This window comes from the organism of the source record quoted next, unplaced genomic scaffold (assembly GCF_019419815.1).
Source record: "Pyrus x bretschneideri cultivar Hongxiangsu unplaced genomic scaffold, Pyrus_bretschneideri_v1 Contig28, whole genome shotgun sequence".
In the NCBI taxonomy this organism is placed as follows: domain Eukaryota; kingdom Viridiplantae; phylum Streptophyta; class Magnoliopsida; order Rosales; family Rosaceae; genus Pyrus; species Pyrus x bretschneideri.
The window spans coordinates 5,412,884-5,439,675 of NW_025999590.1; the positions used below are offsets into that span (position 1 = coordinate 5,412,884).

The 26,792-nt window shown below is 38.3% G+C and overlaps 2 protein-coding genes and 1 pseudogene across 2 annotated transcripts; 1 reads left to right on the top strand and 2 right to left on the bottom strand.

Annotated features, from left to right (window-relative positions):
- Nucleotides 1–268: 268 nt before the first annotated feature.
- LOC125479320 lies at nucleotides 269–1,658 on the bottom strand. The gene has a single exon (XM_048588515.1). It carries the CDS (start codon nucleotides 1,428–1,430, stop codon nucleotides 375–377), a length of 1,056 nt encoding a protein of 351 aa, XP_048444472.1. The 5' UTR covers nucleotides 1,431–1,658; the 3' UTR covers nucleotides 269–374.
- A 16,725-nt stretch (nucleotides 1,659–18,383) lies between these two features.
- Nucleotides 18,384–20,526, top strand: LOC125479132 (annotated as a pseudogene).
- Nucleotides 20,527–22,905: 2,379 nt separating this feature from the next.
- Nucleotides 22,906–26,502, bottom strand: LOC125479343. The gene is made up of 2 exons (XM_048588555.1): nucleotides 25,871–26,502; nucleotides 22,906–23,862 (listed from the first exon to the last, which is right to left on the bottom strand). Exons 1-2 carry the CDS (start codon nucleotides 26,486–26,488, stop codon nucleotides 23,104–23,106), a joined length of 1,377 nt encoding a protein of 458 aa, XP_048444512.1. The 5' UTR covers nucleotides 26,489–26,502; the 3' UTR covers nucleotides 22,906–23,103.
- Between the last annotated feature and the right edge of the window lie 290 nt (nucleotides 26,503–26,792).

A 26,792-nucleotide genomic window follows, 5' to 3' on the forward strand; every position in this document is an offset into this window, starting at 1 on the left:
AGGTTGGCTCCCATGTAACCATGCTAGCTAGGTTGGTTGCCTTTCTCCACGCATGTATACAACGCATGTTGGTTGCCTTTCTCATCAAGCGTGCATGGAGTTTTTGTCAATGTCGGTAATAAATTAATAGTTAGTTAATCAAGCACATTTACTTGTTAATCATCGGCTGCAATATTAACCCCAACGCTTTATGCTATTGCACACAAGTCTTCTATTAATTTAATTCGACGACGGAGAAGAATTAATAAAATGATGGGAAAGAAAAACATCAACAAGAACATTACTTAATTTGTATAGAAAGTAAAAAGGAAAAAAATATAATAGAATTTGAAGACATATATTTAATTAAATGTACACAAGCAGTAAACAATAATTTAGAGTAGGGTGAGAGTGTTGAGCAGTGAAACCCTAGCGTTGATTAAACTCCTGAAAACTGTTTCGGAGCAAATTTCAATCCCAGCGATGGACGCCTCCAATCCCTGCATCTTCTTTAATGTTGTTTTGACTTCTTCATCTCCTTTCTTTCTCAAGTTACGCAAGCTCTCAACTCCAATATTATTACTAACTCGTACTGGGTTTTCGTGACGATCAGTACATAATTGATTGTCTAACGTTGCCTTGATGTTGAATATTCCCATCCACGTTGCCCGCATTGACGACGTGACAGTCGATTTGGATGATGATATTGTGGGCCCGCCGAATGATATGTCTGCCGCGACTCCAGTAAAAAGTGCAAGAGACACCGCGACCGTCACTTGAACAACCTCGCTCATAACACCCGCCAGTTCATGGTCAACGTTATAGTAACTAATATCATCGCCAACGTACTCGAACGGCGTGACGGCGGCCGGTGCTGGCCGTGCGATGGAACGAAGTGCGTTGACTAGCTTAATCATTTCCTTGGCCATTCTCTTTCTAGCTTTGACGTACAATGCTACCTGGGAGTCGTTTCTCTTCCTCAAAGCCACTTGAGCAGCGGAGTGATCCTGTTTGAGAGCCAAAACGGAGGTGCGGAATATTCCGTATATGTCGGCGAAACGGAGGAATTGGTCGAGAAGGTTATCGACGGAGCAGCAGCCTTTGAGACGGCGGAGGGATTCTTGGGTTTGGGGAAGGCGGAGAGTGTCATCGAGGCAGTGGTGCAAGTCTTTGAGGCGGGTCAAGCCTTCGCATAGCCAATCGGAGAAGGGGACTGAGGAGGAAGAGGAGGAGTTGGTGGTGGAATAGGAATATTTGAAGGATTGAAGGCGGGCTATGTGTTCTTTGAGGTGGGAAATGAAGGGGTGGGGTCTGGTTGGAAGACTGATGGATCTGGTGTGACGAGACAACGGCGGTCGGACTGTTGATGGACGGTGGTCACGGTTATTTGGAAGATTGTTTGGGTTTATTTTGTTTGGGAAAGAGAAAGACCGCCGGAAAACGCCTACCATGATTTTTTTACTTGCGTATTAGTTGAGATACGAGTTGAGACTTGTGGAGATGAGGTTGATGGTTGCATTATATCTTGCATGGGATATTTATATGCAAGGAGAGGGAAATATTAGTTAACAGGTAACCCTAGCTAGCGCCGGAGGTACACGATCGGGGATATTATTAGATAATCAGCGATAATCAAATATTAATCAAAGTAATTATAATTCTTACTATTGGATCAATAGTTGGATTAGATTAGATGAATGGAACGATCGGGCAGGCAGTCAACCCTAATACAGGCTATACAGCTGAGCTGTCAGCAGTGTACATATCGCTCAATCATGTTGGAATGGGGGACACACCACGTGGTATCGACACACTGGCCACGCTGTTCCATCAATTTCTGATGGCCAATGTTTTTTAGTTTTTTTTTTCCCTGGATTCTCTGCCCTTCTATTTTCATACTCTTCTTATACCTTCATGTTTGTATAGTTACGGTTAAATCAGGTCAATATTTTATATTCCTATTACTTTTTATTTATTATTTCTATAAAAAATTAATATAAAATATTTACATAGCTTAACCGTGATCACATATCACAAAAAGACATAAAAAGAGTATAGAAATGGAATGACAAACAATCCACCTCTTTTTTTTACTCTCAATTAAATTACATCCGCATTACTTTCAGTAAAACATCTTCAATGGGTGATACAAAAACAAAATCCTTCAAATAAACATTTTATATTTCTTATTAATTAGCCGGAAAAGCTCTTCAATATATTGATATAAAATATCCATATATATATATATATATGTGTGTGTGGAATCCACATGTGATAGCTGTTTTAGTGGTTACTCAAGTTTATTTGTTTGAACTTATTTACTCCCGATTGATTTTTTGGTCACTAAAATAATATGCCCAATTAGAACATCTATATTCGTTTGTAGTGTTTTAATAAAATATTAATCTATTGCTTCTTGTAAATATATATATATATATATATATATATATATATATATATATAAGGTGTGTCCTGTGAGTTATATAGAGAAAAATAAATGAGATAAAAAAAAATTTGCATTTTCTCCATTGGAGTGGAACCAACATCCATCTCTCAAAAATGCAAAATAAGAACCAAATGTGATTTTTACATTTTAAATTTGCGTCTCTCTAGAATGTGTTAATTTTGTGTAGAGATGGCATTGTATTTGGAGCATCTCCCCTGGTTTTGGAAATCCAGAAACGCTGTAAAACCTTCATGCATATGCTTGGGAATCCAGACACGACAATCTTTGACAGAAGGTGGGGGGTGAAAAAATTGTCGTTTCAAGACGTAGCCAGCTCAAATAATTATTCATGGGCATTGACTTTTTAAATTTGATACAACATTAATTCGAAAATAAGTAAGAGATTCGGTGTCCAGTGGTCCATGCATGCATAAAACGCTCCCATTCCAGGCCACTAGGACATTCGTTATTTAGTTAGCATGATACAACGGCAAAGGTGGTGGGTTCTATTTTGCACCCGGTTTTATATACATCATATATATGCAGTGGCATTGAGTCATCCCACGATCGAGAAGATTAGAGCTAGCTTGCAATATGTTGAAAAGTATATTATCTACTTATTATAACAACTAAGAATATCTGTCACGTTTTTAATTGTCATTTCTTAATTAATTAATTAAATTTGAAGAACTTGCTGATTAGTCCAGAACTGCACAACTTATCATAACTAACTGAAGGGAATTATTTTTGATTTTATATGTTTTTGGGAGACTATAATTAAAGAGAGAGGATGGTTGACGGTGCTCAAGCGCGTCAAAATTAACTGATGATCAATGATCACAAGTAGTAGTATGTTGGAATTATAGTGGAAGGTTGTTTGAGAATTGAGTTAGTTGATTTGAATATGGTGTATAATTATATATACGTATAAAATATACAATATGCAGGGCTACCAATATATAATAATTAGTGACCAAGTTTTCAAGGTACATGAACATGATTGGGGGAATAAAAGATAAGCAAAAACAAATAATCAAGTGGCACAAATTAGTTAAGAAGAATGATGCATAGACCATTACCACCAATATTATCATTCTTCAGTCTTATAATTTATAATTAGTGAGGGTCCAACATTTCAAGGGGATTGTTTGGGGGAACAAAACATGAGCAAAAACATATAATCAAATGCCAGAAAAGATGACCAAAACCAAATATCAAGTGGCACAAATTAATTAACACATATAAAATGCATGCGTGGTTACCCAATACTACATGTCCAAGTAACGGGTTAAGAAGTTGAAATCAACTTTTATGGCATAGCTACACCGGCATAGTGGTGTTCCATGCGGGTAATACAAAGACAAGTAAAAAGCATTAGCACATATTCTTCTACTCTTGACACAAAATGTTGTCATACTACTTATAACTTATACAAGTTATTTTCAGAAGTAAGCTTGATCTCACAAGGAGCCTTGGACTGCAACTAGCCTAAACTAGTTGAATGCATTACAAAACATTTTTTTTTTTCTTTTCGCAACTTGGGGCTAAATCTATTTATTGTTAGGTTAAAAGCATCATATATGTGTAGAAAAAGGTATGTAGGCTAAAAAATATATTTGTTATTGATACGTGAATGTGGAAAAAAATGGAAGAGAATGCAAATGGAAGAGAATGCTTTTTTTCCCATTATCTTTCTCTACAAGATTACAAGGATATATATATACATGATACAAGTGTGTAGGTAGGACAAGGTAGCCGTCCTAGTGTGTAGGTAGGACAAGGTAGGACGGCTGTAGGACGGCTAGTGTATAGGTAGGACAAGGTAGGACGGCTGTAGGACGACTTGACGGCTGTAAGACGGCTAGTGTGTAGGTAGGACAAGGTAGGACGGCTTGACGGCTGTAGGACGGCTAGTGAATAATATTATATACAATTACACAAGGACTCCAACTATATTCCTTATTTGTCTAACACTCCCCCTCAAGTTGGAGAGTGGATGTCAAGAACTCCCAACTTGCGTAACATACCCGAAAACTTTTCTTTCCCAAGAGGTTTGGTAAACAAGTCTGCCAACTGTTGTGCCGTACCCACATGCTTGGTCTCTATTGTGCCATCTACAATCTTATCTCGTATAAAGTGACAATCCATCTCAATGTGACGAGTTCGTTCATGAAAAACAGGATTGGCAGCTATATGTAACGCTGCTTGATTATCACAAAATAAAATGGAAGGACCATCCAAAGGAATGTTCAAATCCTTCAACAAAAAACGAAGCCAAACTATCTCGCAACAAGCACCTGCCATGGCCCTATATTCCGCCTCTGCTGAAGAGAGCGAAACGGTTTTCTGTCGTTTCGTCTGCCAAGAAATCAAAGAACCGCCCAAGAATACACAATACCCAGTAGTCGAACGGTGAGTGATAGGGCAACCTGCCCAATCAGAATCACAAAACGCAGTTAACTTGGTCTGGTTGTCAGAACGAAATAATAAACCTTGACCTGGAGTAGCCTTCAAATAACGAACAATACGAAGCGCAGCATCCATATGAGATATCCTTGGCTCGTGCATAAAACGGCTTAGAACATGCACATAATAGGTGATATCCGGCCGAGTGATAGTGAGATATATTAACCGACCTACTAATCGTCGATACTTTTCAGGATCCTTGAGAAGTTCTCCTTTATCAGATAATTTTGTGTCATCCATAGGAAAAGCAATGGGTCGTGCTCCCAAAAAACCATAGTCCTTGAGAATCTCTAATGCATACTTGCGTTGAGAAATATAAATCCCTTGTTTGGAACGAGAAACCTCAATACCCAAAAAATATTTTAAATCACCAAGGTCTTTTATCCGAAAATGATCACGGAGAAAAGACTTCAGAGAATTAATGGCACTAGCATCATTGCCTGTAATCACAATATCATCCACATAAATGAGCAAAGCTGTGAAAGAAATACCAGACTTTTTAGTGAACAATGAATAGTCAGCTTTGGATTGTTGAAAACCGGCAGAAATGATGGCACTAGTGAATTTGGCAAACCATTGGCGAGAAGCCTGCTTAAGACCATAAAGTGACTTGTGAAGGCGACACACAAGATTCTCCCCCTGTCGCCGAAGACCAGGAGGAGGAGACATATAGATTTCTTCATGTAAGTCACCATGTAAGAAAACATTATTAACATCAAGCTGATGAAGAGACCAAGACTGACTAGCAGCAAGAGCAAGAAGACAACGCACCGTAATCATCTTAGCAGTAGCAGAAAAAGTGTCATGATAATCAATACCTTCAGCCTGAGTGAAGCCTTTAGCAACCAAACGAGCTTTGTAGCGGTCAATAGAGCCGTCGGAATTGTGCTTGAGTTTGTACACCCACTTACAACCAATGGGAATTTTGCCAGGGGGCAAGGAAGTTAAAGTCCAAGTACCATTAGCATGTAAAGCTTGAAGCTCCTCAGTCATAGCACATTACCAATTGGGGTCAGTGGCAGCCTCGGCAAATGAGGAAGGCTTCACAGTCCGACTGACAGAGTTAATGTAAGAAAAATGCCTGGGAGAGTAACGGTGATAAGAGAGAAAATTACAAAGTGGATATCGCGTACCTTGTGTAGAACTGGGTTGCAAAGTCGAAGATGGGTGGGATGGCAGAATCACCTGTGAGCAAACGTAGTCTTTTAAATAGGATGGAGGTTTATGAGCACGGGAAGAGGTGCGGGGAAGGGGAGGATTGGTAGGTAGTGGGGGGGTAGGGATGTCCGTGGGTAAAGGGGCATGGGGAGGAACGGGTAATGGGGCAGCAAGGGAATCTGTGGGAGGCATGGAAGGGGAGGAAGGTGGAGGAGGGTGAGGCGTCGGGGCAGGAAGGGGTGGGTTATATGTAAAGTCCAGAGGGGGTGGGATGGGTAGGGTAGGCGAAGAGGATGAGATAGAAGGGTGAGAAACGGCATAAGGGAAAGTAGTTTCGTGAAAGATGACGTCTCGACTAGTGAAAATGCGGTGATTGTCGAGATCGTAAAGGGTATAGGCCTTTTGTCCATGAGGATAACCGAGAAAAATGCAACGATGAGCCCGAGGGGAAAATTTGGTGGTGGGAGTGACAGAGGTGGCATATGCCAGACAACCAAAGACGCGGAAGTGGTCATAAGATGGGGTTTGCGAAAAGAGAACCTCAAATGGGGATTTATGATGGAGAAGATGAAGGAAAATTTGTGAAAAACATGTTCATTTAAGCAACATCAATAGCATGCAATTAACAATTAAAGGCGGAATCATGCTTGTATGCACTTAAAACAAAACATTTACCCATGAAATTCAAAGCCTAGTAAATAGGTGAATCAAGACTCAACTCAAAAATAAAGTGAGTTGAGAAATCAATACCTTTGTAGATTCCTCTTTGCATAAGCAAAGGCTAATCACCCAAAGAGAGGGTCTTCATTCCTTGCATCTTAGATCCATGGATTTGGATGGATGAAAAGGTTTCCCCAAGTTCCCAAAATTGAGAACCTCTAAGTCTCCACACCAAGGTATATTGAAGAAGAAATGAGTGACCTAGAGGAAGTAAGATTGCTAGATTTTCCTCTCTAGATTGGCCGAATTCTTTGAGAGCAAAGGGAGGTTTGTGTTCTCATCTTTACTCCCTAGAAAACCCTAAGGATGAAATGGCTATAAAGATGTCTTTATACCACCTCACAATGGAGTGACAAACTTGCAATTAAGCCAAGTTCACTACCCTCCTCTAAATGGCCGGCCTATGGGGATTAATTGGGCTATTTGGGCCTTTGTGAATCATTATTCATTAAGTTGTCATACAACTTAAGTCAATGGGCTTGACGTTCGAAGCCCATTGGGCCTTAAGGTCCAAAACTATCCCGAGGTCTTCAACGAATTTATTCGTTTGATTAATAATCATATTAATTAATCCTTGCCATAAATAATTAAACCATTTAATTATTCTTACTCATCTCTGTTGAATCTTCAAACTCTACCTTACACGGTGTACGATCCATTAGGTTCCTTTTAGCGAGGCAGTGGGCGATTCAAACTCTTTCAAATCGATTGTGAATTGAAACTTACTTTCAATTCTCCCGTTAGTGATAATACACTTTTAGGGCTTCCACAAACCATGAGTGACACCTAGCAGCATATCATGGTTACCCAAGCTAATCAGAAGAGGTTGAGAACCTATTCAGTTTAGGATTACAAATGCAATACGGTCTTTCTCTAATACAATACTCTTGACCACATTGTTTGGTTTGATAGTTTATTCATGTCTACTATCCAATGTGAATCTTGTGCTTATATGATTACCTTGAATGTGATCTGGAACGCATTCCAACATCTCATTCATACTCTGGCCAGAGATTCTAAATCATATCATAGAGTATTCTCCCTCAAACAGTTTGAAGGTTAGAGATCCCTTGTTGCGCATTCACTTGCCTCCATGGCTAAGTGGCTTAACCCCAACGATGCCGTGGACACCCTGATAGAGTGACGTTGACATAATCAAAGATTAAGGACCTAACCACAAGACAACTGTGATGCCTCAGGTCAAAAGACTAATTTGCATTATCCCAACCATGAGTTCTTATGTGACATGAATATGAGAACTCTTCGTTGATCGTGTTCAGTGAACTCATTCTCTATTGAGCACCTACGTACTTGTCTTGATGTCACACACACCAATGACTTGAGACTAGTCACTCTCCCTGAGAGAAGACATAGCACGTACTGATCTTAACGGACTGTCAATGCCCAATTGACAATCCTATGATCAGGAACGTTTAGGATGTGTCAACGAAAGAATGGTCTCATGAATCTAACTTCTTTAGATCGCATTCTTCCAATCACATATTCCTTGGACTTATCGTTTAAGCATATAACATTTATATGAGACGGCTCAAACAATAATGTTTGCCCTTTAAACTACATTAGTTTGAAATGTCCGTAAAGTATCATCATATGATTGGTTTTAGGGCACATTTCCAACAATCTCCCACTTGCACTAGAGCCAATCAGCTTAGTCATCATTGATGATACCTCTTCTGTAATTCATTTCATAAATGGCTGAGTAGTAGGCCTAGACAATGGATATCTATATGTTATCCATAGAAGCAACTTTGAGAATAACGACGTCACCATTATACATGATTCTCAATCATGTGGTTCAGTCTCTCATTTGAGTTCGGACCTTGATGAGACCTTGATTCCCTGGCTTGAGCTATCGCCCCATTAGTGTCATACACTTTCTGGTTGGAACCGAATGAAGAGTTCATGAATGAACTTTCCCATCCAAACAACAATGTTGTAAGCTTCTATATGGCAATATATTTTGCATACATGATGGAACACATTAAAGTCATTTACTTTTAACGTTTCCACCCAAATATCTCTTTAGTCATAATGAAGAGATATTCTATGATGGATTAGATTCATAATCTAATACATTTACGCTTCCATTACGTTACTCTAATTCTTCCTCATTCTTAAGGAATCCATCCTTAGTATTTCTTAAATACCTAAGGATTCACTTGACAGTTGCCATGGTTCTGATCCTGGGCTTGCATTGATATCATCTTGTACCGTTCTAGGTACGACTTATATCAATGTTTTCATACAATATGAAATACATAAATCACCTTTCTGCGTATGCATAAAGGATTCTATTTACGCATTATTTCTTTGGGAGTCAAAGGGTACATTCCCTTTGAGAAGAACAACTTCCTAGTCTCACTAGAATTGTCATTCTAATTGAAGTTTATCATCATATGAGAAACTTCCTAGCATCTCTTGTCTATTTTAGGGATTGATATAATCCAATTATATCTTGAAATCTATCATTATAGATTTCCATCCCATGTATATAGACTATGTCTCCCATATACATTCTATCATTATAGAATGTTTAAAGTCATAACTTTAACGATGAAGAATTCCTTTCATTTTCAAAATTAATATATATCATGTATATATATTCAATTTAGGAATATAATCAACTCCCACTAATCTTTTGTAAACCTAGTAAACAAAAGATTCATTTACATCTTTATGAGAAATCAAACAATTGATCTTTTCTCATAAGACGCTTATGGTTCCCATTAGCTTGCTAAGATCCATGATGGATGGATCTCTACAACTAACATGTCTCAGAAGTATATATCACATATATATATATATATGGGTAATTGATAATGTCCAACGAACTAAATCTTATTTATGTTCATTATTCTCCTAATGGAGAAATTCATTATCTTATGATGCTACTTTCCTTGATATTTTTCAAGGAAATTAATCTAAAGTGTTACTTTTTCCTTGGATCAAATCTAAGGAGGTAAATACTTTAGACGTCTTACTCATCTACTTACATTTCTTGAATTCTTTGAAACCTTTTGCAAAGTATTCGGACTTGTGTTTATTCAAAATAAACTATAGTCCAACCGAGAGTGATCTTCGGTGAATGTCATACAACATGACTAGTATTATGTTGTGGACAAGTGCCACTAACATCTAAGTGAATTAACCTCAACAACTTTGTGATTCTTTCTTCTTTCCAAAAGAATAAAGATTCGAACATTTCGCCTCTATACAATTTTAACAAGAAGGTATTGGATCCGGATCTAACGATCCAAAGCATCCATCTATGACCAACTCATAACTTATGTTTTAGAGGTATCACAACTCAGTTGGGATTAGTCACTACCTTTCAACCTTTTGGGTTTTAAGCATCATCGTATTCTAAACAGTTAAACTACCACATCATCTCTACTATAGAGACAACCAATTACAATAATCTAATTATTGATTAATAAAGAACAATGTTTTTGTCAAACAAAACATTTATCCATCTCTACTATAGTGACGGATTTAAGTTCCTTAAAATTGGAATGTAAAGACAATCTTTAGTATTTTCCAATTTCTTTGGTAGTTCATATGAGGAAGTAAGTACAATCCGCTTTCGCAGAGATCTATATTCGATTCACGTTTGGAATGTGAAGTACTTTCTCTTCTCTCATTAATCTTCTACTTCTTATTAGCACACTTTTACATCAATTGTAAAACATAGTTACTAATACGGAATCATGCATTCAAGTAGAAGAACCAACTATTTTGAACTATTTCAAGAACATATTACAACACCTTCGAAAAGTGTGTTCTTGACACTTGCAAGACATTTCTTGCAAATACCCCTTCCAATGTCCATCCTTTCATAAAGAAAGTTTGTTCCCTTGGAGTTATTTTGCCTTCTTCATTTGACTTCCCTTTTGATTACAATAGTCATGGTCCCTAAACTCCCACTATCTCTCTTGAAACTCATTTCAAATGTGTTATACACATCAAACGATTTGGAGAGCGTACGGTTATTGTTAACTATATAGTTTACAATAAACTTAGTGAACCATTAGGATAGGGACACAAAGGTGAAGTCCTTGCCTAGTTTCCGTCTCGTTAAGTGGTTTAACACTTCAACACTCAATGATTCAAAATCATCATAAGTCCATATAAATGGACTATTTTTGTCAACCAACCATTATGTTCTAAACATAATAACAAACTTTCAAGAGTTGTTCAAGGCAACTCTCATTTCTTCATACAACATTTTGTAAGTGAAGAATCATGGCACATAAAGTGTCCATGCCCTTGTGCTTACTTCTCAAGTTCCTTGTTCGTTTAACAAAGAGACAAGCACTAGAGTTTGCATTGTCCTCTTCATGGTAGACTTATCTAACATGTTCTTCCATTGATACATTATCAATAGGAAGATTGTGAGGATGAGACTACTTAGTTACATCTACAAGCCATTAAAGACAATCTATGGGATTGTAGAACTAAGTCCAGAAATTAAAGCGTTTGGTTTTTCTTTGTCAAGTTTTGGACAGCGTTTGCAAATATATTGGTAAACAAATACATAACGAATATAAATTGATTGATTTTAAGCCATTTGATTCGGGTCTTTAAATCAAATAGCACCACCCACTATTTTTGGCAAATTCCATATCCCTCATCGGAATTCGAGAGTTTTGGAGGAAACTCTTAGTAGGGTATGGGAGGCTCACCATTACCAAGCCCACCTCACGATGATACGATGTTGGTTAGCAAAAATAATGATGAGAGAATAACGCTTTACTCATTTACAACGTTTGTAATTACCCATCTTGTTTGGCCTCTAGAGAATGTTGCCTCACGATGATACGATGTTGGCACTATTGCACTTAGTTAAGTTATTCCCACCATGCTTAGTTCGTGTAGGGGTTCAAGAATAACCTCACGATGATACGATGTTGGCTATCCTCGTTGCCTACACTCACCTCATCATATGCGTATAGACTCCTCCTGAATGTAAGCATGCACTTTGTACTCCCCCATGATAGGGTGAAGCCGGTGTACAAGTCACAAACGATTGGAGCCTACCACGGTGGAAGGCCACGAAGAGATATTCAAAGCATCTCTCGCTTATCAACTTAATATTGATTTGGTTGAGGGTTTTTAGGTCTCATCACATATAAACATATATTTTAATCCAATTAAAACATTTTGGTCCTATTACAACTATTGGTCCATTTGATTGATTTAGTTGTATATAATACTCCCACTAAGCTTTTAAAACGGTTTTTAAAGCAAGAGTATATGATACTACTAACATAAGGTTTGCATTCATTGATGGACTATATAGTTGCCTTAGGGCCTTAGGATGACTATGAACCTTTGATTCGATTCAAACACGAGCCTAGTGTTGAATCTCGGTCTAGGGATGGTGATTGATTTTAGTTACGCGTTTAATCACATTAAGGCGTGTTGTCTTATTGGGCGTTGGACCCAACTACTCCATTTTCATGCATATCGAATAAAACAAGAAAGGAGTACTTCAAAGTAAATAAGAGCTTATGCTCTTTTACAACAATTGATCAAATCAAATTACTTTAAAGTAAAGAAGAGCTTATGCTCTTTTACAACAATTGATCATATCAAATTACAACCAAAATTTAATCTACACATTCCCATGGTTCAAACAAATTTGAAACGGCCTTTCACATAGCTCAATTATCGTAGGCTAAGGTTCATAATCACCCTTTCTTTAATTAATTAACGCTTTAACTAATTAAACTTGAATGCAACATTTTCATTTGGTTTTTGTATCCATAGAATTGATTTAAATGGAGCTAAATGAAATGAAAATCCAATTCTCATTTAAAGAGACAAAACAATTTTGTTCTCTACCTAATTTGGGCCAAAATGCTATGACCTCAACTTGTTTGGGCCATAGTGCAATTAACCTCAACTTTTGGGCTATTTTGCAAAAACTTAAACTTTTGGGGTCACTTTGTAAAAACACAAAAGTCCACTACTTCATGTAATTACAACTAGAACCCAAAAATTTCCACAAAAAATAAAACTTCATTAAAGGAGCAAAACAATTTGTCCTTTTAGTGATTTTGGACCTTTACGTAAAAACGTAAACTTTTGGGTCAAAATGCAAATACACAAAAGTATCAAAACTTTATATAATTGCACAAAAGCCCCACAAAGACCCTAATTGAGTAGGGTGGCTGATTTTGAAGCAAAGTAATAAAAAAAATTTCAAAGTTTTTGTAAGTGGGGTGTGTGTAATGGAATAAATCATTACACACCAACCCACTAAAATTTCTTTAATTTTTCAAAATAAATATCTAATATATTTAAACATAAGAAATATTTCAAAACAAAAACTTTATGAAATAAATCAAAACTTTGAATCAAAACACCAAACCTTTTGTTCTTGGCAAGAACATATCAAGAACAATGAAGAACATTCATGAAAACCCATAAGAGCTCCATGAACATTCTTCACCCAAAAACATACCAAAACCACTCAAACTTAAGGGAAATAACATACAACCAAACTAGGGTACATAGGGGTTCCAAAAGTCACTTTAAAACACTTTTAACAAGTCAAACAAGAACCCAAAATTCCACCCTTTGGATTTGGCCGAATTTCCCAAAAAACATGGCACCAAATTTTAGCTCCAAAATTCATGCTCATATGAACTACATCTACAACATTTGAGATGGCAAATTTTCTAACAAAATTTACATTCAAAGAAGCAAGAATAAAGCTTGTAACAATTACAACATTCAAATCACAAACTATGAACTACAAAACCCAAAAGGATTCACCAACTACTAGACTTAGGCTCTTGATACCACTTGAAGGAAAATTTGTGAAAAACATGTTCATTTAAGCAACATCAATAGCATGCAATTAACAATTAAAGGCGGAATCATGCTTGTATGCACTTAAAACAAAACATTTACCCATGAAATTCAAAGCCTAGTAAATAGGTGAATCAAGACTCAACTCAAAAATAAAGTGAGTTGAGAAATCAATACCTTTGTAGATTCCTCTTTGCATAAGCAAAGGCTAATCACCCAAAGAGAGGGTCTTCATTCCTTGCATCTTAGATCCATGGATTTGGATGGATGAAAAGGTTTCCCCAAGTTCCCAAAATTGAGAACCTCTAAGTCTCCACACCAAGGTATATTGAAGAAGAAATGAGTGACCTAGAGGAAGTAAGATTGCTAGATTTTCCTCTCTAGATTGGCCGAATTCTTTGAGAGCAAAGGGAGGTTTGTGTTCTCATCTTTACTCCCTAGAAAACCCTAAGGATGAAATGGCTATAAAGATGTCTTTATACCACCTCACAATGGAGTGACAAACTTGCAATTAAGCCAAGTTCACTACCCTCCTCTAAATGGCCGGCCTATGGGGATTAATTGGGCTATTTGGGCCTTTGTGAATCATTATTCATTAAGTTGTCATACAACTTAAGTCAATGGGCTTGACGTTCGAAGCCCATTGGGCCTTAAGGTCCAAAACTATCCCGAGGTCTTCAACGAATTTATTCGTTTGATTAATAATCATATTAATTAATCCTTGCCATAAATAATTAAACCATTTAATTATTCTTACTCATCTCTGTTGAATCTTCAAACTCTACCTTACACGGTGTACGATCCATTAGGTTCCTTTTAGCGAGGCAGTGGGCGATTCAAACTCTTTCAAATCGATTGTGAATTGAAACTTACTTTCAATTCTCCCGTTAGTGATAATACACTTTTAGGGCTTCCACAAACCATGAGTGACACCTAGCAGCATATCATGGTTACCCAAGCTAATCAGAAGAGGTTGAGAACCTATTCAGTTTAGGATTACAAATGCAATACGGTCTTTCTCTAATACAATACTCTTGACCACATTGTTTGGTTTGATAGTTTATTCATGTCTACTATCCAATGTGAATCTTGTGCTTATATGATTACCTTGAATGTGATCTGGAACGCATTCCAACATCTCATTCATACTCTGGCCAGAGATTCTAAATCATATCATAGAGTATTCTCCCTCAAACAGTTTGAAGGTTAGAGATCCCTTGTTGCGCATTCACTTGCCTCCATGGCTAAGTGGCTTAACCCCAACGATGCCGTGGACACCCTGATAGAGTGACGTTGACATAATCAAAGATTAAGGACCTAACCACAAGACAACTGTGATGCCTCAGGTCAAAAGACTAATTTGCATTATCCCAACCATGAGTTCTTATGTGACATGAATATGAGAACTCTTCGTTGATCGTGTTCAGTGAACTCATTCTCTATTGAGCACCTACGTACTTGTCTTGATGTCACACACACCAATGACTTGAGACTAGTCACTCTCCCTGAGAGAAGACATAGCACGTACTGATCTTAACGGACTGTCAATGCCCAATTGACAATCCTATGATCAGGAACGTTTAGGATGTGTCAACGAAAGAATGGTCTCATGAATCTAACTTCTTTAGATCGCATTCTTCCAATCACATATTCCTTGGACTTATCGTTTAAGCATATAACATTTATATGAGACGGCTCAAACAATAATGTTTGCCCTTTAAACTACATTAGTTTGAAATGTCCGTAAAGTATCATCATATGATTGGTTTTAGGGCACATTTCCAACAGAAGACGGGTAGGGAGACGATTGATGAGATAAGTAGCAGTAAGAACACATTCCCCCCAAAACTTGATAGGAAGATGGGATTGAAAACGAAGGGCGCGAGCGGTTTCAAGAAGATGACAATGTTTTCTTTCAACAACGCCATTTTGTTGGGGGGTAAAAACACAAGAAGTTTGTAAAAGCACCCCATGATCAGAGAAAAAACTACGAAGAGATAAAAATTCACCACCATTGTCAGTACGAATGCATTTGATGGTAGTGCGGAATTGGGTAGTGACATAAGCAAAAAAATCCTTAATTAATTGTTGAGTGTCGGATTTATGTTTCATGAGGAAGACCCACGTAAAGCGAGAAAAATCATCCACAATGGTTAAGAAATAATGAGCACCAGAAAGAGAAGATTGACGATTCGGGCCCCAAATATCACAATGAATTAAAGCAAAAGGGAAAGTTGATGAAATTGAACTCAAAGGAAAAGGTTGACGAGTTTGTTTTGCCAACGGACAAACATCACAAATATGACTAGAATCAAAAGGACAATTAAGAGAGCTAGATGCTAAAGCTTGCAAACGAGTGGAGGAGGGGTGACCAAGACGCCTATGCCAGAGGGAGCAGGGGATGGTAATGATGTTGCAGAGAGGTTGACGGGTGGGGAGAGAAGAGGTAAGGGCCACAAGGTAATACAGATCGCCACGTCGCTTACCCACACCAATCATCGCCTTCGAAACCAAGTCCTGCAAAACACACCAAGAAGGAAAGAAGGTTATGGAACACGATAATCCATCTGTAAGTTTACCAACCGATAAAAGGTCAACTCGGAAATTAGGGACACATAAAACATCCTTCAAAGTAACTGATGAATTTAAAGGAAGAGTGCCGGTAAAAGTAATGGGAGCGGAAGCACCACTAGGCAAAGAAACAGGCGGCAAATGTGAAGGAGAACGATTAACCAAACATGAGGCGGAAGAAGTAATATGATCCGTAGCACCACTGTCAAGAATCCATTGACCATGACGAGAGGTGACAGGTAACAAACCTTGGGCAAAATCAGTAGTGAGCACGGCATTGGCCTGAGGAGGGGTGGTGGTGTCACGTAGAGCAGCTAGAACACGGGAGTGCTGTTCGGCAGAGAGGTCAGGCATGGCAAGCTGCAAGTCATGCAAAGTGGGCTGGGCCCCGTGCACTTGGTGGGTCGCTGGAGTAGAAGAGGAGGCGGGGGCCTGGGTGCCTTGCACGTGATGGGCCTGGGTGAAATTATGGGGCCGGGAAGCAGAAAACCGTGGCTGCCGGGGATGACTGGAAGGTGCATGGCTGCGGGAAGAACTGGAAGCAGTGGCACGGCGCGGTGGTCGCCACGGTTGGCCATGGAGGGGATGGCCAACGGGATAGCCATGAAGTTTATGGCAGGTGTCTCGGGTATGATAATCAAAATTGCAGTAGGTGCAGTGGAGGAGAGGACGAGCAGAGGAGGGACGAGACGGGCCACGAACAGCCATGGCAGCAGGTTGATCGACAGAGCGGAGGACGCCCAGGGAGCGTTGTTTTTCAGCTTGAGACACCGAGGAACAGGCCTGACGAACAGTGGGGAGGGGATTCATTAAAAGAATCTGGTCACGAACAGCAGCAAAGGATTCGTTGAGGCCCATTAAAAATTGCATGAGTTGTTGACGGTCATGCTTGGCGTTGCAAGAGCACGTGCAGCCATCATTATAAGAAGCAAGCTCATCCCAGAGAGCTTTCAGGCGAGTAAAATAGGCGGAGATAGAAGAATAACCTTGAGAAATTGTAGCAAGTTCCCGGTTGAGTTGGAAGATGCGTGGAGCATTACTCTGAGAGAAGCGTTCGCGAAGATCATCCCATACAGCTTTGACAGAGGTGGAAAAAAACACAGATTCTTGAAGGTCAGGTTCCAAGGAATGCAGAAGCCAAGAGAGAATCATGTCATTGCAATGACGCCAAGCCGCGTGAGCATCAGGGTCGTCGGAGGAAGAAGGTTCTTGGATATCGCCAGTGATGAAACCAAGTTTATTCTTGGCACTCAAGGAAAGCTGCATGCCACGGGCCCAGGATGTGTAGTTATCACCATTCAACTTCTTGGATACAAGGACAAGATTCGGGTGGTCGGAATGATGAAGGGAAAAAACACCATCGGAAGAAGAAGAGTCAGCCATGGGAACGGCAGAGAAAGCTGCCGAAAAAAAAAATTAGGGCTAGGGTTATAAACCTGCTCTGTATACCATGTAGAAAAATGTATGTAGGCTAAAAAATATATTTGTTATTGATACGTGAATGTGGAAAAAAATGGAAGAGAATGCTTTTTTTCTCATTATCTTTCTCTACAAGATTACAAGGATATATGTACATGATACAAGTGTGTAGGTAGGACAAGGTAGCCGTCCTAGTGTGTAGGTAGGACAAGGTAGGACGGCTGTAGGACGACTTGACGGCTAGTGTGTAGGTAGGACAAGGTAGGACGGCTGTAGGACGACTTGACGGCTGTAGGACGACTTGACGGCTGTAGGACGGCTAGTGTGTAGGTAGGACAAGGTAGGACGGCTGTAGGACGGCTTGACGGCTGTAGGACGGCTAGTGAATAATATTATATACAATTACACAAGGACTCCAACCATATTCCTTATTTGTCTAACAATATGCTATTGGGAGCATTTTTGCTCACCACTAAAATAGCAAACTAAGAAATGGATGGTGAGCATCCACCAAAGTTAATGGTGGTGAGCACATTTTTTCCTTATTTTAGCCTAAACAATACTATTTGGCCCTAAGATTTGTCCTCCGTGGGTTTGCGTAGCTGGTTTTAGTACATGTAATTAAACAGAGACATGCTTTGTCATCAAATTGTTAGGGAGGAGGATTCTCTACCCTCATATTCCCATCTCCTTCCATCCCCTCATCTCACACACTGCTTTTTGTCTTATTATTTCTATAAAAAAATCAACATAAAATTGTTGACATGACTTAACCATAACCGTTCAAATGGGAGGGCATGGAAGGGTAGAGAGATTAGAAGGGTAGAGAATCCTCCTCCAATTGTCAGTGGCTTCTGCCAAGTGAGGGAGGTTGCTTGGAGGCAGAAGGCATTGAGAAAACATGGGGGTTCAAACAAAAATCGATTACTCATGAAGTAGCTATCTCAAGCTCAAAATGTCAAATTGATATGGTCTTACCCGGTTGAAAGCTAACCTTTTCTTGGTGGGTGCTTGTGTTATTTGTACCTGAGGGTTTGGCCACGGGGCTGATTAACTAACTATTGATTTTCAGGTTGGGGAAACAGTGCGTGATGTGGTGTTCTTGGACACTTATGAGTTTTTTGCTGCAGCTCAGAAAAAGTAAGAGACTGTTTGCTATTTAAGTTAGTTTTATCTGTTTTGGAAATCTTTTGACATTACAGGGTAGATTATGCAATTGTTGGAAGTGTATTCTATTGCATGTGATTCAATGGATTTCTTGTTCATTGGTTTATACTACCACTACTACTACTACTACTACTACTACTACTATTTTAATGAAATTTCGTTTGCAAGTTAGAGGTTACAAGAAAAAATAAGACCGGTCAGGAACTTGTTAATTGTTTTACAAGAACACGAGTTGGCTTTATAAGCAACAATCTCAAATTGTGTTATGTCCTTGTCTTCTGTTTAACTTAATCTAGGCCTCTATGTTTAATCATATTATGCTACTTGACATATTATGCTGCTAACCAAATCAGTTATTGGCAGGTATCCGTATGTTTATAACAATCGTGGAACTGAAATTCACTGCTTAAAGGTTAGCGTACTGCTTTATGTATTTTGGGACTTTCGGATTTATTACTGATGACTCTAATAAATTATATCTTTACTATCTGATAACTGATCAGTTCATAAAAAGGTGGGATATGGTTTTTTAAATCTTAGGTTGGTGATGGTATAGGACAGCAGCAAAAGTATACTTTAAGATTGGTGCATTCCTTCTTTCCTCAATCAATAAATCTTTGATTCCCTGTTATTTATATAGAGATGCTTACTCTGGATATCATTTTTTCGACAGACCAGATATGGGAGACTAGAAACACATGTTTATAGCACAGCTCCACTAGAATTTCTAAAAGGTTATATGTATATCTTGTCCATGTAGGAACATGGTGCAGTTTCTAGGCTTCAGTTTTTGGACAAGCACTAACTGTTGGCATCAATAAACAATCTTGGGCAGCTTCATTATCACGATATGACAAACGGTGTGATGGCAGGTAGTTACAGGACTGGGTTAGGCTGCACTAATGTGATGCAGGTGAACCCCTACGATGGGTTTGTTGCTTTGGGTCATTCTCTCGGTACAGTTTCCATGTGGAAGCCTACAACATGTGTTCCTCTTCTGAAGCTGCTGTGTCACAGGGGCTCCACCTAGGCAATGGCATTCCACCCTAATAATGGCCACAGCTGGTAAAGAGAATAAAATTAAGCTCTGGGACTTGAAAACTTCAGGATGAGCCGCTCCAAACTTTACCTGGCCAAACAAACACTTTGGCCTTCAGTCAGAAGGGTCTTCTTGCTTATGCAGATGGTTCACGTGCAGTAGTCCCGAACGATTTGTCTCGGACTCAGAGCTTTGAGAAAAAGACATATATGACTCATAAAATGGTTAAAGGTTACCCAATAGGAAATGTGTTGTTTCGACCTTATGAAGATGTTCTAGGCATAGGGCACTCCATGGGGTGGTCGAGAATTCTGATTCCTGGTTCTGATGAACCCAACTTTGATTCGTGGGTGGCAAATCCATTTGAAAACCGTGAACAGAGAAGCGAGAGGCGAGTGCTGTCTCTATTGGTTAGGCTCCCGGCCCACAGCCATTGGCACAGTGATGCCTGAGAGGAAGAAACGGATACCAACAAAGCAAGAGAAAGAGTCTAACATTGAAGCTGCCAACGGAAGTGTCTCGAAGAAGAAAACGAAGGGGAGGAATAAGCTGGGCAAGAGGGCGACGAAGAAGAAGGAGATGATTGCAAATGCCAAGAGGCCTTTCTTGGAGCAACAAATGAAAGAGGGAAGAACAAGTGGCTAGAAAGAAGCTGAAAACAACTGAACAAGTGGAGTTATCAGCAACTTTGAAACGGTTTGCTCGCAAGCAAGCAACTACATAACCCAAGAAGAGAAATCCTAATATTCAAAAAATCTAATGACAAGGTAGGTAGGTAGGTAGGTCAAGGTCCTAATGCTCTCAGTTTTGGACTGGTTGAAAAGCAATTTTCAATCTTGAAGTCTTTGATTATTGTTCTCGTTGAGTAAAGTCGGAAAGGAGGTTATATGGAACAGGTCCATCGCCTTTATGGCATCCCTGCCTTCTCATACATGGCATATTGGGAGTCTTGAAAGGCCATGGTTGAAGAGAACCTGTTCGTCCTCGTAAATTCCCAACACTTTGTATTCATCAGTGTTTTAAAAAACTCGTCTCTGGGCATTCCTAGTCAGCCTTGGATGTGGGGTGGCAACATTTTCGCATTTGTTTTGTGAGTGTCTACCAAATACTGACCTAGGGTTCGCTGAGCGTGCCTGAGGCGTCGACTAGGCATCCATTTTTAATTTTTAAGTTGCTGAAATTTGTAATTTTTGAGTTGCAGACCATGAAAACCATCAAAGGAGATGAAGATGATGACTATGTTTTTACTTGAGTTCGTTTTTTTATATATATATTTTTTCTTTTTAAAGCTTAAATTGACCCCATTTTGCTGGCATTTATTACCCAACTATTTTTCACATTTTTATTTTAAATATTTTTTTAATGACATTTATTACCCCACTATATTTTTCTTTTCACTTTTTTTTTTCAATATTGAATAATGTTAGGTCGATTAAATTTGTAAACTAAATGATGTGTCACTAATAAAAGATAAGCACGTTAATCAACACTTAATAATTCAATCATCAACTTCTATATTATTTAGTTTACAAAATTTAGTAACATTACCTTTTATTATTGTGCTTTCTCATATACTATATATATATATATATATATATATATATATTAGATAATAATTTTTATTAGTTATTATTTTACTAATATTCTCATGATTGGCCAGTAGAAAAAAAAACATTTTTTTATTTTTATATTTTTGAATGTTATATTATTCCTTACTTTAAACGTCGTTAGTTCAAAAAAAAAAAAAAGTTGTTACATTTATCCTTATTTCTCTTTTTCAAAGACTACCTATTCCATCCAAATATTACCTAAAACTATATATATATATATATGGACAAATATTTATGCAAACCTTTGGATTACAAAACATCAAAGGTCTTTATTCATTCATTAAATGACATGGATGCTTACGTAGACTTTAACTTATATTAAAGATAAAAACAAAACTAAAAAAGCATAAAATATGAAAGTAATCAAAAATAAAATTAAAAATGAAGAAACCTTAGATGTAAGCGTGCAAAATAGAAAGGAGGTAGAACTCTATTGATTCAAAGTATTGTAACCTCCATCTCCCTCTTTGATAATGAGGTATGCAACTTTCATGGGATTGATATGAAATTTTGATGGCTTCTACAATGAAATTTTTTTTTTTTTTTTTTTAACAAATGATATTATCTACGCTAAGGAGGAGTGGATGGGCTTAGCCTCATAATGGGCTAGCAATAATGTGGTTCAAACTCACATTTGACGAGAATCGAACCTAAAATCTCTCACTTACAAATGAAGAGGAAGATCACTGGACCGTAAATCCTATATTATTGTAAGCAAAACAAAACCCTAAACCCGATATTGTTGTTCATTAGGTAAGCAAAACAAAACTGTAAACCCTAATTATTGTTCATAAATGTAGGGTGATTAAATTAGGTTTTGCAAAATCTTTTTAGTTTTGTCAATTTAGGTCTTTGATGAGTTTTCAACTTTTTTTTAGTTTTCGAATCAAACAAACAACTATCTCTTTTGATTTCATTCGTGTGCGCTTTCAATTTTTTTCATTGTAGTAGTTTCGTTTATGCTGGGATTAATCCTATGCCTGGTATCACGGTTTTTGTTAAATCATGCTTTTTTTGTTATTTACTAAGGTTCATTTTTTATAAAATGAAAGAAAAAATTTCATCCAAAGCATTGCAGACCTCATCAACAAAGAGGAAGATGGGGGTTACAATTATTTTCACGTATCTGTTTTCTTAATTTTTTTGATTTTTTACTATGGGTTCAAAGTTTGATTATTTGTTTTTTCAATTTTATCCTACTAGATATTTATTTTTAATTTAGATTACTGTTTTCTTTATTAATTATAATCCACATCATCATCCAAGTCATTTAACGTTTAAAACTCTCCACATCACTTTTAATCTAGACCGTTGAATGTTATAAAATTTAAAGCTACAAAGAAGTGTAAAAGTGTTTGTAAAAATATTTGTCCTTTCATCGTATCTCATATATAAATAAGCACTTACTTAAGAAGATGTTTGAATATCGATTAATTTGATTGCTTAAATGACTTCTGAAAAGACTATTCCATCCATACTTTGTTGTTAAAGACAAAAAGTAATATAGTTTGAGCTGTAAAGCCTGAGTGTTCTTGTTAAAAAATCACTCCAAATGATTAAATCAAGAAAATGTTTCTTGTTAAAAAAAAAAAAAAAAAAAAACAAAATCAAGAGAATGTACGGATCCAAAAACACTCTCTTCCCCACTATATTTCTTTCTCCTATCATTGTCGTTCTGTATTTGTTAATGTTCAGTGGCTACAAATCTGTTCCGCCGGCGGTGCGTCCCAGTTGGCAGTTCGGTTCTTCAGTTGGTTGAAATCATGAATGCATTGCTCTGTCGTCATGCCTGCAACTCGCTTTCGCTCGGCAGCGAGTTTCTTCCCAGCAACTCGGTCAAATTTGCTCTCCCAATTCTTTTCCCAAGCTTTATGAGCATCACAGAGATCAAGGGTGCCGTTGGCCCAGTGGGTCCAGCTCCATCCTTTGTAGAGGCTCAACATCACGTCCGCCACGCATGGCCCTCGGCACACAGGCGTGCAAGGCCTGCACTTGGCCCCGCTCAATGGCCCTGGGCTTGACAAGGACGCCACCGGCACTCCAAAGCGGTGTGGCGGGAACTCGTACTGGCGGTCTGTTACGATACAAAAGGGGAGTCGTTTAGTGACGTAAGGTACCCCTTGGCTGGTGAGTTGGGCCTTGAAGGCGGTTTCGGAGTTGAGTTGGTGGAGTCCGGCTGCGTCGAGCTGGGGAAGGAGGGAGAGGCGGGAGAGGGCGACAGTGGAGGTGTTGAGGTCGCCAACTCCAAAGCGGTCGTTGAGTCCGCCATAGCTGGAGCCTGGTGGGACCAGGTAGTGACCGGGCACGAAGTATTTGGGGTGGAGGGGGGCGTTCCAGTAGCCGTCAACTCGGGTTCGGACAATCCAGTCGTAGGTGAAGTTGTTCTGTTTTTGGTAAGCTTGGATCATAGTTAGGCAGCCTTCCACCAGGTTGAAATATTGCAACAGACCCTGCACATGTATGACTCATAAAATAAATGTAATATAATTACTTAGAAGTTGGAATTTCATGAATTAAAATTTCCACTTTTTATATTATGTATCAACTATCAAACAAGAAAAAGAAAAGAGAGCAACGGAAGAGACAAAATGACGTTTTATTTCTCTTTAAATGTTATGTTAATTCAAGAGAAAAAATGACTTTTTAGACCTTTCCTTGCTGCTACAATTTAATTAAGGGCTTTAGATCGAGATCCAAAAACATATATAACTTTTAGAAGTGAGTTCAGTTATCTAATTATATATTTTTATTTTTTTATACTTATTTTATATTTTTTAAATATTAAAAATCAATTAATACTGCACTTTTCAACTCAAAAAAAATCTAATTAACATCTTATAACAAAAAAAGCCAATACACTAACATAAATCTATCTGCAAAATATTTTATCCGAACTCAAGTAACAATATATGAATGTATATTATACCTATAAACGAGATATGAAACCTAACTAAAGGTAAAAAATATATAATATGCCTATAAGTAAGATACATTAATATGTGACGGGTTGATTATAAAAAAAAACTGTCATAATTGTAAGATCCCACATCGTTCAGAGGAGTGATCTTTATATGTATATTCTCATCCCTACCTAGTACGAGACCTTTTGAAAGCTCACTGGCTTCGGGTTCCATAGGAATTCCGAAATTAAGCGAGAAGGGGCTAGAACAATCCCATAATGGGTGACCAACTGAGAAGTTGCTCGTGAGTTCCCAAAAACAAAACCGTGAGAGAATGGTAAGCCCAAAGTGGATAATATCGTGCTACGGTGGTGGAGTGGGCCCAGGAAGTAATCCGCCTTGGGGCGGGATGTGACAATTGGTATCAGAACCTAACCCTGACCGTGGTGTGCCGACGAGGACGTCGGGCCCCCAAGGGGATGGATTGTAAGATCCCACATCGTCCAGGGGAGTGATCCTTATATGTATATTCTCATCCCTATGTAGCACGAGGCCTTTTGGGAGCTCACTAGTTTCGGGTTCCGTAGGAACTCTGAAGTTAAATGAGAAGGAGACTAGAGCAATCCCATGATGAGTGACCCACTGGGAAATTGCTCGTGAGTTCCCAAAAACAAAACCGTGAAGAAATGGTAAGCCCAAAACGAACAATATCGTGCTACAGTGATGGAGTGGGCTCCGAAAGTGATCCCTCCGGGCTGGGATGTAACAATAATAGTAAGAACAAAAAATAACAAATAAAAAAATAAAAATTGATATATATTGATTAAAAAAATTAAAAATAAAATCTATAATAGTTGATTATAAAAAAAAATCTGCCATATAAGTAAGAACATAAAATAATGAAAAAATAAATAAAAATTGATATAAATTGATTATAAAAATTAAAAATAAAATCTATGATAGGGTTTAAAGCAGAAGAAAGAACAAAAAATAACGAAAAAATCAAAGAAATAATCAGGAAGAAATTTAATTTTTATAATAAATTTTATCATTAATTATTGATAACAAAATAATTAAATTTAAAAAATTGAATTTATTTTAATAAATTAAACTAGTTCTACTATTACTTTTAAAAATTAAACTTATATATCAAGTTTCCTCTTTATTTAAATTATTATGATTATTCAACAGTTGGTTGTTCAGCTGGCCTAAGTATAATAAATTAACATAAATTCTATGGCATGTGAGTGCATTCTTTGTACTTCCTCCTCCTTGTCCTACGCGTAGCTCCGACTAAGAGGTTAGAGCACACGATTGAAACGGCAACTAGAAGTAATTGTTGTAAACACGTTATATACCACGATTAGTCACGTTCCCTAATCTTCTTTCTTTCTGGTCCAGCCAAAATCAATTAATTCCGTGTGACTATACTATAATATCCCAAAACAGAAATATAGTTAATAGTTTATGTTATTTCTGTTTCAAGAGAGAAATTACAAAAAAAAAAAAAAAAAAAAAAAAGAAAAAAGAGAGGAAGAATTGAGAAAGAAAGAGGAACCTGGATGCCATTGGGCGAGTTCTGGGCGGTTAGGACTCGGAGCTGGAACTCAGTCTCGGGCATTGGTTTGGGGTGGAAGATTTTGACGGCGGCGATCCTTGGCGCCGATTTGAGGAGCGAGAACTTGAAGGCGTTGGGGTCCACAGGACTGTGCAAGAAAAGATCGGAATTGGAATATTTGTTGAGAATCTTATCGAGGATGGACGGCCCCGTGAGCTCGAACCTCCGGGCCCCACCTACCAAGCAGACGGCGATTCTGGAGCGACCCAATTCATCCTCCTTCTTCTTCTTGATCAACGACTCGGTCCGATTTTGATTTTGGTTTGGAGTCCCTGTAGGTGAAGTGGGCGAAGCAATTGGCGTTGAATTGAAGTTGTTGGACGGCACCTGGAACTGGAAGGCACGGCCGCCGCGAAAGATGGATCGGATGGGAGCAAAAGGGATATTGGTGGGAGAGAAAAAAGAAGAGGAAGAAGAGAAGGAGGAGAGCGAGAGGAAGAGTATGAGAGATAGGGGAGGGATGAGTAAGAGCAGCCGGCGCCAATCGAGATCGGAAAACCATCTGGAGAAATAGACGGTCATCCTGTTTTCAGGGAGGAGGGTTCTCCACTTTACCATGTCATCTGATTAGATAGATGTTGACGATGATGATGGTGCTGGATTGGATCCCGTGGCAATAAGTGGCTTGAGAAATTAGGGGGTGACTTTGCGTTTACTCCTCCCTCTTCACCTCAACACTTTAATCACACCACTTTGATGTTATTCCCATATTTTTCGGTTTCCGCTGCCAACTTTGTTTTGCTTTTGGGTGTTGGATGGGATCGACTGTGGAGAAGGAAGGAAGATGGCAAAGCGTTTTGGTGTGAGGGGACGATATGAGATTCTTAAAATTAGGTTTAAAGGAGGATCATGATATAATGAC

What these genes read in the sequence shown, in the direction of transcription:
- LOC125479343 (XM_048588555.1), bottom strand. Translation starts at nt 26,488, where the DNA reads ATGGTAAAGTGGAGAACCCTCCTCCCTGAAAACAGGATGACCGTCTAT. An exon ending in ACTCGCCCAATGGCATCCAG is followed by an intron (nt 23,863 to 25,870) that starts GTTCCTCTTTCT and finishes ATACATGTGCAG; the next exon opens with GGTCTGTTGCAATATTTCAA.
- LOC125479320 (XM_048588515.1), bottom strand. Translation starts at nt 1,430, where the DNA reads ATGGTAGGCGTTTTCCGGCGGTCTTTCTCTTTCCCAAACAAAATAAAC.